At 45.3% G+C, this 14,416-nt stretch overlaps 3 protein-coding genes across 3 annotated transcripts in view; 2 read left to right on the forward strand and 1 right to left on the reverse strand.

The window, feature by feature from the left end:
- Positions 1-1,965: 1,965 nt before the first annotated feature.
- Positions 1,966-3,412, reverse strand: LOC128722048 (zinc finger protein 726-like). The gene is made up of 4 exons (XM_053815869.1): positions 3,402-3,412; positions 3,184-3,316; positions 2,985-3,114; positions 1,966-2,687 (listed from the first exon to the last, which is right to left on the reverse strand). Exons 1-4 carry the CDS (start codon positions 3,410-3,412, stop codon positions 1,966-1,968), a joined length of 996 nt encoding a protein of 331 aa, XP_053671844.1.
- Positions 3,413-3,941: 529 nt separating this feature from the next.
- Positions 3,942-6,492, forward strand: LOC128722058 (zinc finger protein 235-like). The gene is made up of 2 exons (XM_053815880.1): positions 3,942-4,033; positions 5,207-6,492. The coding sequence occupies exons 1-2, from the start codon at positions 3,942-3,944 to the stop codon at positions 6,408-6,410; spliced, it is 1,296 nt and encodes a 431-aa protein (XP_053671855.1). The 3' UTR covers positions 6,411-6,492.
- Positions 6,493-11,050: 4,558 nt separating this feature from the next.
- Positions 11,051-14,416, forward strand: part of LOC128731298 (Kv channel-interacting protein 4-like) — a 42,141-nt gene continuing 38,775 nt past the window's right edge. Inside the window, exons 1-2 of the mRNA XM_053824407.1 lie at positions 11,051-11,519; positions 11,675-11,728. Coding sequence (XP_053680382.1) covers positions 11,051-11,519; positions 11,675-11,728 — 523 coding nt within the window. The remainder of the gene's footprint in view (positions 11,520-11,674; positions 11,729-14,416) is intronic.

A 14,416-nucleotide genomic window follows, 5' to 3' on the forward strand; every position in this document is an offset into this window, starting at 1 on the left:
TACTTCCAACCGAACAGTTTGACAGAGCGCAAGGAACTGACTCGGAGAGCAGCCAGTCCAGGGTGGCTTGGGCATCGGCATCGTGAATTGTTACGCTGTGGGGTGATTTGGTGCGCTCTCGCGACATTACTGGCCACGCTGATGGCGGATAGGGATGGTAATAGGATCCGGGAGGCGCGCGAGCGAAGGGATTATGAGTCCGCGGGAAGGCGCGCAGGATTGCCGATGGCGGAAGGGGCACTGTTTTGTGGCTCAAACACGACGCATTCAACGTGACTCGATGCGTTGCTGGTGCGTTATGTATTTATGTAAACGGCCAGAGTGGGACAGAAAAGGTGATGTTTCTAGCCGATGGCTTACTGCATGCCCACCACTTTGTTCCCCAGTAATTTGGCGCTCTGTCTTTCTCACTTTTTGTTTTTGTTTCAGATGAATCCTGATGCATCATGGTATCGAGGAGTGAGCTTCCAAGGTAATCGTGACAAATGCATATCGAAGCGAGTTTCGTGCTCGCGACACCAAAGCATTGTAATACTCCGCAAGAGGGTGATATACTAGTCGTTTTTTCAGTTACTTTCAGATGCACAGCGGAGACGAAAGAACGAACCATACCAAAGAAAATGGTACCCATGATACCCGTATTACTGATAAAATTGATTTTATTGTAAATTATACTTGTTGTGCAATTAACGGACGCTCTTCTTATTATTTGTATAGGAATCAAGAATTTTTTATAAATGTACTTTTAGTTGCAAATTCAAATCAACAAGTTAATAGCATTTGTTCTTAGCTTTATGCGTAATTTCTATCCTTACTATTTGCGCTTTAGCCGTACTTTGGGATTTTTGTTTGTGATAGAGAATGAACCATTTTTTTAATATTTGGAAGAAACAATGTTATTGATTGTGAAATTGTTGTGATTTGGAAGGATCATTTTTATTATGATTTAAGTTTCTTAATGAACGTATTTTATTTTTTTCTTTTTCTTGAATGAAAAGAATATGGCTTTCTGCGATGTTGGAACTCGAAAATTAGAAGCCTCACTTATCTATTACCACACGGTGGCCGATAAATGACTCGAAACACCGTAATCAAAACGAAAGGGTTCAGTTGGTCATTAGTGGTTAAGCATTAAAAAAATCCTGTTGGGTCCGATACATAAACTGATCCATTTTAATCAGTTCAGTTGCAATCAGTAATCACTAATTTTAGATAATTATCCTTTCAAACACATCATCTTTTCAAGCAAATGAATTCAGCAATCGGTAGAATTCGGATTGATGTTTCTGTTTCTAACATTGTTGTAACGTTTAGTAGATCGGTCAATATATTTGTTTAGCACTTCACGAAGTGTGAAATAAATATAATTTTTAGATTATATGTTTATCAGTATATTCCCGGCGGCACAGAATTCGGATGAGCATGCTAAGGATACGCAAGCTGGTTAAATCATGACATATGTATATATATTTCGAATATATATAAACTTAATTTCAGGTTTTAGCATAGATGTGAACGAATGGGAAGCGTTATTAGACTTTTTTGAATTCTTTGGAATAATTTTTTAAGTTGTAAAATAATGCTTATATGATTTTGGTTAAATAAAACCACTTCTTACGATTCCCAAATGTACGAGTATCTGTTGTTTATGTGGTCGCTGTGACGAATGAGTTATGAATACAACTATTACTTTTCAATTATGAAATAAATTATGAATTTGATTTTATGTCCCAGCCAAAATTTTACTATTATGTTGCGAACTGGACAAATCAATGGATGAAGGCTATGTAAAAGCAACTTGCACTAAAAAAATACCTTCCGATGCGAGGTAGTCAATTAAACGTGATTTGCAGATGAAAATCTGTGTGTATATTATAGGACGAGTAAAGGAAAATCGATCGGACTCCCCGTTTAATGAACTAATATCACACAGTGCCAATGCAATTATTACAACAATTAAACATGTCACAAACTATCCCCATGAAATTTTTTTCTATGTTGTGTAAGTCGTAACCTACGCCCGTAACTGATGCCACATTGTTCGCATCGGAATGGGTCCAATCCTTCGTGGACAGTTTGTTGGTGAAATTTTCTGGCTGCCGCGCTGCCGAACCATTCATCACACGTTGTACATTTGAACGGTCGTGGGTTTAAATGATGGCGCTGGTGATTTTTAAGCGCCTGCTTGCGCTTAAACCTTGCCGGACACTGATCGCATGGGTAAGGCTGCTCACCAGTATGCGTAATCATGTGAATGGGAATCTCAAACTTTTGTTTAAACGTTTTAGCGCAGATGGGACAAGAAAAGGTTTTTTCCGTTTGGTGCAGTTTGCGGTGGTTATTTAGTGTAAGTATTTGTCTAAACCGCTTGCCGCATTGCTCGCAGGTATAACTACTCCCAACGACATTGCACATTTTTTCATGGCGTTTCAAAGCTGAATTTGTAAAGAAAGCAGTAGCGCATGATCGACAGATGTACGGTCGCTTCCGGTAGGCGCGTTCTCTATGATGTTTGAGAAGAGTCTCGGATAAAAACCGTTGGAAGCATACATTACATTCGAAAGGCCGAATCGAATTATCGGTGATACGATACTTTTTATGCTCCTTTTCGCAGTGTGCGTCCAGGTCCTCCTGGCTGTCGAATTCTGTAGAAGAATTGCAACCACAACAAATAAACGCTGCTAATACTATTCCCGTTAAATTTGTTTGTAAGCTTGAACAGTTTTTAATAGTTATTTTGTGCGTTTTAACATCCAAACAATCTGCTTCGTCTGCTACAACAGTGTCAAAATTAACTTCTTCCGTTTCAGAAAACGCAGTTGGATCATCGATAGAATTTTCGTTAATCGTAGCATGGTCATCTCGTAAAGATTCAGTAGAATCTTCTTGTTTTGGGTAGACTTCATTTTTTTGAAGCCGGATTTCTAGTTGTTTTTTGGATGCACCATCGTCACGTTCCTTTAAAGCATTTTTATCAGTCTTACATACTGTACTACGTAGCGCACGAAGTATTTTGTCTACTTCAAACGATTTTTTTCGAATTTTATAGAATTTTACTAACTCATTTCGACAGTTGGTGCAAATGAATTGTGTGAGCCCATCGTTTTTTCGAATCTAGAATTAGTTTTGGAACATATATTAAAATTGAACTGTGGCATTTTTAGACCATAAAGCGGAGTTTACCTTTATACCGATGCAAGTTTTTATTATTTTACTAAAAGCTTCATTTTCATGCTTGTCGTAGATAGATACATACTCAGTATCGTCACATTCTAGACAAAGTCTACACAACAAAAGATATTCTTCATTCAATCGGCTCTGAAGTGTTGCAATGTCCATCGTATAATAAATTTAAAACAAACTACCTCAACAGTGTTCTATGTTAATAATTCACTTTAAACAGCTGAAACATGTTACTAACTAGTCTTACTAACGTAATTTGTTTTGGTTTTGGAATCAATATATTGGCGGATTGGTTACACTCAAAACAAAAATTGAGAACGCCAAACTAAATTACCATAGCAACTGTCAAACAGCTGCAGTGACAGAGAAAAGTTTGTTTTGAATTGAAAGCGTATGTAAACATGGATCTTTCGTCTGTGTTTTTGATCGAAAACTTAAGTACGTACAATTTTGAAGATGTTGTCTTTCTTGCCGCGGACATTGATGCTATTGTAAATGCACTAATGCAACCCTTGGTAGTGAAGGATGCTGAAAAAATGTTGTTTGCGGCATACGTGTTGAAAACGGCTCTAGACATTTGTCGCTCTGTGGTGTTCAACTATACAACGTTGGAAGAACTTTTGAAAACGAATTGGAGTTCTGGAGACAATTACAATGAAAAGTGGCAATTCTTTGAAGAAATGGCGTCCAAGGATCCTGTTGTAACAGTAGCTGAAAGAATGCTGCTATCAGAGAATGGAGAGCGATGTTTAGGAATCATGCAGGAATTTTTCCGAATGTATTACTCGAAGGAAGAGTTCAAGGAGCTGTTGTATAACGTGCAAATGTCCATTCCTAGGATAGCTGCAAGGTGTGCTTACAATGCTTTAAAGAAAACCATAAATGAAGGTAGCACTACCTCTTCGGAAGGGCAATCCGAAGAAGCTGATGTTGTAGTTATGGCTCATTATAACAAGTCCACCACCTTCGAGAAACATATTAAAGAATTCCAAATAGCAATAGGAGGATATGATAAAGAGCAACGATTAAAAAAACAAATGATGGCTATTAAAAACCTGTTCAAAGAACCCATATTGATGACGCAGTATCAAGAGGCATTGAAAAATGAGGCGTACTACTCCTTAAATATAACGCTACTACAACTTTATCATGATAATTTAATATCAAAAGGTATTCTTTATGATACGAACATCATCATGCTAATATTTTTATTGCAAAGAGATGGTGCCCATGATGCGTTATTAAGTGAAACGTTTTTAAATGAAACACGATTAGGCGGACCAGAAAGATTGCGGATTGTGCTTCAAGAATTACAAAACTTTTACGATACGACTAGTTTATAATATACAAATAAAACAACGACTCGATTATTGCTGTTGGAGATATGATTACTACGAGATAACATAAAAAAATATTAGGGAAAATATATGATTTATCGAACGATTGGTGTAATGCTGGTGTTTTATAATTTTGGTAAACAAATGTTTTGCAACAATATTTAGAACGCTTCAATATTTGAAATTTATAAAACGCTTCATTAAGGGGGTATTCTAATGGAACATGGTTGTCACTTGCATAGATAAGTCAAAACAAAAGCAATCGCCCATCAGATAGACAGATTCTGGTTAAACCAAACCGCAGATACGCATATTGCGTTGAGTTTCGCACAAATGAAATTGTTTTTTATTGGAAACGTTATTTAACGATCAGTAATGAGTATATGTCGTGCTTGTTTGCAACTCGAGGCAGATGCTTACTTTTCACTGTTCAAAATAGTAGAACAAGTGCCCCTGGAAGACATGTTTCAAGCACTTACTGGTTTGACCATATCGCGTGAAGATGATCTGCCTCGGTATATTTGCTCGCAATGTTCGGATTCCGTTGTGTCGTACTTTAACTTCCGAAATCGATGTCTTAAATCGGATGAATATCTTCGTTTCAATTGCAGTAAACAGAACAAGTAATGGTCACGGCACGGGCCGGTTTATGGAACCACCATATCTGATTAATCTTTTCTTTGCAGTTATGATGAGCCTTGTAAAGATGAACAGTTGGAAGAAATTGCAGAACATGATGAAACATATGACAAGTGTACAGATGAAGGATCCAGCGATGTCGAGGAGAATAGACTTGACGAAACGGAACTGAATGAAGAACAGCAGTATGCAACAGTGGAAGATATCGTTATCGAGCCGGCGGAGCCCAGAGAGTCATGTTACTTGGGATATAACACCGACGAACTGGAACAATCTGAATCGGCTGAAATCGAAATGTTGGAAGATTGTGAGAATGAAAAAAGCGAGCCTTATTCAATGCAGCATGAAGATTGTGTCGGGGATGATTTGCAGGTTAGCGGAGACGCAGAAGGAAATGAGGAATCGAACAAGAGGTCCGGTCGAGTATGCTGTGGTTGTCCAGGCTTGCAGTTTCCCACCAAAGCAGCGCTAGTAGAGCATTCGAACGCGGTGCACCGGAAGGAGCGTATCTTGAACAACTTGCGCCCATACGAGTGTGACATCTGCTACATACGGTATTCAAAATACTCGTGGCTGGTCCACCACCAGACGAAACCGTATCGCGAGAAGAAGTTCAAATGTCGAAAATGTGACGCCCAATTTTTGGGACGCAGCGCGCTGCTAAACCACAATAAAAGCATGCACGTGCGCGAGCGATCGTACGTGTGTGACGTCTGTCAGAAGGGATTCTATACCAGCAGTACACTGATATCGCATCGCCAGGTGCACAGTGAAAAGAAGTTAAAGTGCAAAACGTGCTCCAAGACGTTTGTACGCCAAGCTGACCTGCTGGGGCATGAAATAGCGCATCTGAACGAGCGGCCGTACGGATGCGATCTGTGCCAGAAGCAGTTCAAAACTCGCGCCCACCTGCGGAACCACCAGCAAGTGCACACGGGCGAGCGCACGAAGAGATGCAAATACTGCGATAAGGGCTTCCTAACGTACACGGATCGGCGGGTGCACGAGCTGCAGCACGAAAACATCCAACCCTTCTTGTGCCCGCACTGCAACAAACACTACGGCCGGAACTACAAGCTGCAGTTGCACATCCGCAAGGCGCACACCGGTGAACGGCCGTTCAAGTGCGATGCATGTTCGGAGCGGTTCTTCCAGCAGTGGGAGCTTACGGCGCATCAGAGAACAAAACACGGCCTGGAAAAGAAGGACCCGACCGAGCAGGTGCCGGAGAATGTATATCGCGAGCGCTAACGAAAGGAAGCATTCCCTAGATGTAAGAGGGAAATGCATAGAACATACTAAAATTTCGTTTATAAATGGCCTGTCTCATAGACCACGAAGTTGATAAGTAAAATGTCTTTTTCAAAAACATCAAACTAGCACTGGTTTCGTAAAAGTTTCTACTTTCTCTGAGGATCACACCTCGGAAATTCGTTGTTTTCCGAGAGTTGGAGAGATAGAGAGAGGAAGAAAGAGAAAAAAGGAGAAATATCGTTTTCAAGAGCGTACTGTAGCGGCCTAGGGAAGTTGATCTCGCGCGCCGCGTAAATATAGCCCATGATGTTGGGGAGCGTTGTGTATTGTCCACCGCACGGTTCCGCGCGCCAGCGACCGACGATCCGAACCTGTCTCGAAATCTCGGAAGACGAATGATCTTGCTCTGCGTGTGAGCGGCCGCACACGGGATGAGCAGGCTACGCGGGCTCGGTTGGCGGTCTGTCTTGTTCGCAATCCTGTCAGCTGGATTCTCTCACGACCGGCCGGCCGATCGACCGGTCGGTGGGCCAGTCAGCTAGAACCGATCCGCCGGCGAAACACCACCCGCACGCTTAGCGAGGTGTCAGTGCGGACCGGGATTTGGTGGCGTTGAGATTGCTCGCTGGACGGTGATTTCGGTCTGTCGCGAGCAGCACACGAGGATTTCGCGCAGCGGAACGGATTTTCGCGAGTGTTGTTGTTGTTTGTTTTTTTTGCCGTTTTAACGTTGCCCGGTACGACCGTGTCTGTGTTCCGGCGGGTTATCGGAAATAATCACTCGGCACCATCCGGCACGTGCTTTGTTACTGTGTTCGGGAGCGCACATGTGGCTGTGAGGAAGGAAGGAGCTGTGGGCGGCCGTGCCGTTGGGACACTAACAGCGAAAGAAGCTCGATAGAATAAGACGAAAAAGAAGATTAAGGCCGCCCAAACGGTTGTGTTCCGCTCAGTGCATGGTTCAAAAACGCCGGACGGGGCACGCAATCCCGAGGCCCGATTCGTCATAATTTATGAAGTCAGAATACGCAACCGGCACGGGCAGGCAGGCTTTCGGGAAATTCGAGAAAGGAATCCAATTTGAAGTGCGTGAAATGGACGCACGCCGTTCGCGATCCGCTGAGTGATGATCGTTCCAATACACGCCGCTGTTTTTCCTTGCGTGGAGAAAACACTGGTTTGCTCGGGCAGGAAAATGGAAAAGGAAAAAATCATCCACGAGAAGATTAAAAATGTATATAATGGCAGCCAATAATCACCGTACCATCTTCTGTTTCGCGCCGCCACCAGTGCCCTTCGATCCGGACGGTGCTGAAACGGCGTGGGTTGAGATTTTTCCACCGAGCGCCGGACCGAGCGATGGTAGGAACCGGGAAAGCGCGGCAAGGGTTAGTTGATATATTTATAGCGTATTGAAATTTTGTGAACTTTATATTTCTGAATACGCTCGCCAGCGGGGTCAGCGCGTTTGTGGGCGTGAGGGGTTTGTTCCGATGGGTCGTTTTTTTTACTCTCTCGACCAAGCCCCAACTTTGGGACCGGAACCGAGGCAACTTTTTGATCGTTTGCTAAATGAGGTGCTCTGCTGTTAATCTTCAAAATTGCCTCGTGATGGCCTTCCTGTGAATCCATTGATGCCAACGCTAACCAAAAGGGGATTCACCGCACCGGTGGGATGAAACCACGCAGGAAAACGTGTTAATAATAAACGTTGATTCCCGCTGGGCATGAAAACACGCCATACTGCGTGATCAAAAGTGTGAGCGATCGTAGCAGGCGCATTTGTTTTCTCTCCCATGGGTTTCACAAACGTCTTCAGACCGCCTCTCGGTAGGGAATTTAATTGGCGTGGGAAAACAAAATAAGAAACGTCACCCGTCGGTGTTTTCCTTTTTTTTTTGATTTCCACACCGGAGCAGGATCCGTGCAGGCTGCTGAAGCTGGTCGGTGCACGGTTGAGAGGGGAATATTTACGACCCTGCGAGCCGTGGCAAAGCCGCCTGGTACTCGCGCGTCAACTCGGTGGACGTTGACTCAGCTACCTCGAAACCATTAGCCGGGACATCAACCGTAGAATATGAATCTCGCGACCGTGACCGTGATGCTGCGGAATTCATGCTCGCCCATACGCGCCGTGATGTTGGCGGGAATGAATCCGCGAAGGTGGTGGAATAAAGCAGCAGAACGTGAAAAAAATACGGTCGTTTGGGATTTATAATATTAGAAGCCGTAGCGTATCTCTGGCCGCTTTACCCTTCACTACGGGTGCCACTTGAGAGTTTAGATTAGGTTTCTACGGTGCTTTGGCAGACCCAGGGTGACGGTGCCAACGAATTTGTGGTGAGATGGACAACCTTGAGCCTGTCCACACCGTGTCGCATGACGCTTTTTTTCTGTACTTATCTCTGGTTCTCTTGCACCGTGGTTGTTTCGGTAACAACGACAGAGCGCAAACACACGACTACTAGCTGGGTGGCCGCTTAGGGAAGATTTTCAATGATACATCCGCAGTCGTCACAGATCACGCGAGTGAAGCAAATGTTGCCTTTCATTTGAACACCATTTGCAAGCAGCATCTGTTCAAGTTCCCAGCTATTTGCTATGCGTGCTTTGGAACACCGATCGGTACTAAACGACACCTGCAATTGATCATCGCCTGGTGTAGCTATCAAACAACTTGTTCTACATATCGATCGCATCCATCGTACGGGCACGATCGATCGGCATATGGCACGGGCCTGGCTGTCGATCTTTTACGACATCATTTATTGGAACAGGCAACGGCAAACGTTCGCAAAACTCCTGCCGGATGCCGTTCGTACACCCGGCATCCGTCAGCTTGGACGCTGGCACACAACCGGTCCATGCTGCCATCTGCCGACGAGACGCAGATTGCTTGGCAAAGTCGCAAGATTTGTCAGGCTCATTAATTACGCGGGAGTGCTCACGGTTCCATCGCGCCGGCCATTAATAGTTACCCCCGCTGTGCCAGGACTCGCTCGTCTGGAGGCCGAGGACGCGCGCTGATCTGCGAAAGCAGCAGGAGTGCTGACTCCGGCCGCTTTCGTATGCACTCCGGCAGCTGCCGGGAACGCGCGTTGTTTATGGCGTAGTGTCAGTGTCAGTGGATAAATTGATTTGTAGACGTCGACGGCGATAGCACGGGCGGCAGTGAATGGCCTCTCGGGGTTGCCTGGGGTTGCTTGGGTTTTGCATCGTCGGGTGTTTAGGGAAAAGAAACAAACATCACGCGTGCTGGCAAACATTGTGCCAATTTTGCGGTGCGCTGCGTTCAGAGGATGTTTGCAAATTTGTGTATTGATTAATACGCCGATACGGAGATGCTGTGATGCTGGCTGGCTTTCATTGAGCACCTAGAGATTCATTGGCAAGCAACAGATGCCGAGAGGGCTGGTCGAAGCGCATACATATTCAATTCGTCGTGCCCGGATGCGGGTTTCGGGATGTGTTTGCATAAAATGACACTTGTTATAGGTGCCATGAAAAATGTATTCACGGCGCGGATGAAGTAACTTGCGTTGAAAATGCAACGTAACGTTTCGATTGCTTAATCGTTGTTAGCTAATCGCAATATCCCGCGTGGTTCAGAAGCCAAATGGAGGTCAGCTCGCTAGACAGATTGAAATAGCAGCGGACATTGTTCGTTGCAGTGCGTCCTTCTTTATGTTCTTGTCCATCTATGATACGCAAAGGCGATGGAGATTCATTTTTTCTTTATATTGAGGCACAATGGACATATGGGCTTCCGAATGATCGGAAAATGGCAATAAGCTTAGAATTTTGCCCCACGCAACGTGCTTACATGCTTACGATGGCTGACATTAGGTTGACATTTGATCCTACCGGCCTACTGCGCTGGAATGATGTCGAGCTCATTGCAAACAGTGCGTCTCTAAAACCTCAAAATAAGATATACTCTTGCGGCACCACAGTGAGGGAAGATTTCGGTAACGGATTCGGTACGCCAGCATCGACCTTGGGCAACGCATCCTTCGTTTCCGGTTTCAAGGAAACACTACAGCTTACTCCCGCCCCAGTAGTTCAGTGCACTGGTTTGACGGCTCGATAGCTGTCATAATGCGTTCGCGTAACGGCTCTTCCATCGGCTGGCACGCTGTATCGCCTTCGAGGTCTCCCAATGTGCCCTTTGGCCGCATGCGCCCTTCACCGTCCGTTGCTCACTCCCAGCGCGTACGCCCGGCCAACAGTGGATGTTTATTTTTGGATGCAATCCAATTATAAACGCACCGCACGGTGGTCCGCGCGAATCGACGCGCGAGCGCGGGCGGATTTGATTCGCGGGTGGTGTTGACGCGCGCCACGTTGCCGAGTGTGTCCTTGCCGGTGGTGGAGTAACGTTCGGTTAATAACAACAATCACCGGTCGGTGTTGGGGCCATTGCACGGCTAGTGGGTCGTCCTGGCCACAGGTCTTTTCAGGCGCGCGTCCATCCCGCAAACCAGTGCCAAGTGGTGTTTTACCGCGTGTCGCAAGTGCAGCAACAAACATAGTGCGTGACGTGTGTGTGTTGCCGAATGTATGTTGGCCGCTTCGACGGTGGTGGCTGATCGTCTCGATCGAGTGAAGAATCGGAGTACCAGCGAGGTACCAGCGAGATGCAGCTTGTGAATCGTGGTCATCGCAGCAGTAGTACGGTCAGCGCGGACGGGCACCAGCTGCCGCCGGACATTGCGTTGATGCGATGGACCTCGCGTGGATTCACGGCCATCCCGGTCGAACCGGACGAACCCGCTTCAACGACGGGCAGCTCGTCGACCGTGGGCTCGTCACTGGCGAGTCCTCCATTTAACGGATCAGCTGCACCTGCGAGTCCACCCGGTGCTGGTGATGGTGGGAACACGCTGCGGGTCGACTATCTCTCTCTTGACACAACGATGGCCAGTGCTGCCAACCAATGGCGACAACCGACGCCACAGATGGCCCACAAAGGGCTGTGGCGTTCGAAGCAACAGTGGCTCGGAAAAGCGGCATCCTCGGGGGCACCAACTTCGGCCCAACTCGATGGTACTGCGACGTCCTCTTCCTGCCTGCGCGATTGCCTGCTTTGTCGGTGTTGCCGAAGTGGTCAGTATACGCGATCGTTTGGTCGCGATCGAACGTCACATTCGATTGAAGTGTGCGCGAATTGTGAGGCGGAGTGGGCGTGATTTTCGATCCGTGACGTCAGCGTGGTGCTGAATGATTTCTAGCGTTTGGTTTTCTTTCCTGTCGGTTTCCAGCGAACATGGACGAGCAGAAGGACACCAGCGACCAAGAGGAGGGCAACTTCGAGTGTAAGTATGATTTTGTGGTTTTTTTTTATCGCAAAGTGGAGCGGAAAAGTGCACCAATGTGCCAGGGTACATTGCTGATGAGGACCTTGGGGGAGTCATCAAAGTTACTTGGGAAAGCGTTAGTTTCTTTAATTAATTGAATACCATTTATGTTCGAACATGCTAATTAGAACACCCTTTGGGAAGCTAATATCTCAGAGACAGTGTTAAACTAAAATGCGTTGACGACAGCGAGCAGAGTTGAAATTCAGTCAGTTGACTTCCAAACCCATCCGTTCGGCTGAAAAAATGCAATATGAAAAGTTTCGAAACACGAATGATGCCATGTTTTGTTGCTTTGAGGTATTTTTGTGCAGCATCTTGACTAACGGAAGACCATGAAGACATATCGGTCTCTAGGCAGCGTTAAGGAATGGGTAACAAAAAAATGTATAGTTTGTTGACAAACATCCCGTCATGGTGGGTTGCACAAACAATCAAACAAATTTCTCTCCGCTAAAGAACAGAATAGAAAACCGCACCAAACCGAAAGGAGAAGATAACAAATTGGAACATTTTTCCAATGCCTACTCATCGCGCGAAACATTCGAAAAATTAAACGCACTCTTGCCGGTTATAGACGGGGTATGTTAATCAACTCAAAATATGTCAGTACCGATTATTTATAGCCCGAAATCGTCTGATTGATGTTTCGTAATCGAGACAGAAAGAGAGAGAGAGAGAGAGAGAGAGAGAGGGGGAGAGGGAGAGGAAGGAGAGAGAGAGAGGGTATGCCATGGTTAGAACGATCGTGGAGCCGGAACTTTTGCTACCATCGAATTCCAACCGTTGTCTGCCAGGGAATGCACAGCGCACAGGATGGAATCGATTTCAGCCCAAAAATGGATGAATATTTAATGAAATTACTTCTTGTTCAATGTTCGCGCGAAACCACCCGAGATGGTAAAATAATGGGTTGTGTCGCGAGTGAACAAAACGCCGCACGCCGTCTTGGGTTCCGCGCGGTTCTTATGAATACGAAATCAATTTCCTTTCGACGGCCTACCGTACCGCTGTATGTTTCCTCCACAGCAGCTTCTTTGCTTGCATTTTGGTAGACGGTAAACAAATCAAAGTGAATCTGTAAAATTTTTTGCAACGAATCCTTCGCCTTGCTCGTTAAGCTCGGCCAAATTCGCGACGTACCACGGTTTCGTGGTTGATTTATGAGTGGTGAGTGTGTTTATCGCTCGTGAATTCATAACCGTGAATATTTAATGGGCGAGCCGCATCAGCAGCAGCACCACTTCGCCGGTTGGGTTCTGGCAACAAGTGTCTGGGGCATAGCACAACCGCCCGAAACAATCTCTGCATGTACGCCAGAATGCGAAGAATCGAAAAATGTCAAAACAGACAAATGTTGCCACCATTCTGCGCCTTGCATTACGCAGAGTACATTCGAATCAATTTATGCTCCATATGCTTCATTGTTGCGATGACAAAAAAAAATGAGCCCAATACCGCACCAATACCGGGTTGGGTGTTTGGGGTCAGGGTCAGGTCTTGAAAATTCCAGTCCGAATCGACGACGGAGCCTCGATCCTACGCCAACAGGTTTAGGCTCATGGCTTTCCGTCTCACCCGATGGAAAATTCCGAAACGGATGCAAGGAAAGGAAAGAACGACAGCAAAATCGCGGCCTTCTCGCAGCTGAACGTGCCCGGGCCATTCCTTGCCACCGGTTGGGAAGGCAAGTGGCACGGTTTCAAAAATTTCGGTCACGCTCCTTCGACTGCTTTGGAGGGTTGGTTTTAAATTTTTAACACGCCACGGATCGAGGGGCCTGTCCTCGTGTCGTTTTCGCGCCCTGCGTCTCTTTGCTCGCTGCTCGAGACGTCAATTTTTTGGTGAACGACGCCAAACGGACACCGAACAGCTGCGGGTTCGAGGGTCCAATTTATCACACATACCCTTTCACAGTGGCGAGATTTGCAGCGGAATGAAACACAGCACATAAAGAAAAAAAAATATATATATTGGTCTTCCCGTGCAAACCCAATGCAGCCGATGCTCATTTTGTACATTGGCGAAATTTAGGGGGAGATTTGGAGATTTGCTGAAGCAGCAGTAGCAGAAGAGGGGCAGAATGCAGGGTGATGAATTCCGGTCTCCGGATGTCTCGACCCTCGAGTGCCCGTTATTGATTGCGGGAACGGTTCGTGCACATTTTTCACCTTCACACTGGTGTCGATTGGGTGCACCCGAGCGACATCGGTAAGATGGATCCGTTGGCTCATCGATCAACTTGAATGGCTTCGGTTTTTAATCCTTTTTTAGCTTTTCCGAAGGGAATTCTATTTAATTTATCTGTCTTTATCCGCCTCTTTCTGTCTTTATCTTATTTTATCTTTACCTACCGATAATTAGACTGGCATTAATTTTCAACTGATTGAGTCTTCTTTTATGTCATAGAAGAAAGCAATGTTCTGACTAAACTACAAATTGATAACTAGACGGTAAAATAAATAAAAAATAATAATTGTGATAATAATAATGCATGCCAACGGTTGAATAAGGAACAGTAAAATTGATCTTTTTAATAGCTCAAAATTGTGAATAAATAATATCTTCTAACTTCTCACATGTACACTAGCCTCATGAAATATTCCACATACATAAAGAAACATTTGCAAACGGCTTTTTCTAGTA

This window comes from Anopheles nili, chromosome 2 (assembly GCF_943737925.1).
Source record: "Anopheles nili chromosome 2, idAnoNiliSN_F5_01, whole genome shotgun sequence".
NCBI classification, from domain to species: domain Eukaryota; kingdom Metazoa; phylum Arthropoda; class Insecta; order Diptera; family Culicidae; genus Anopheles; species Anopheles nili.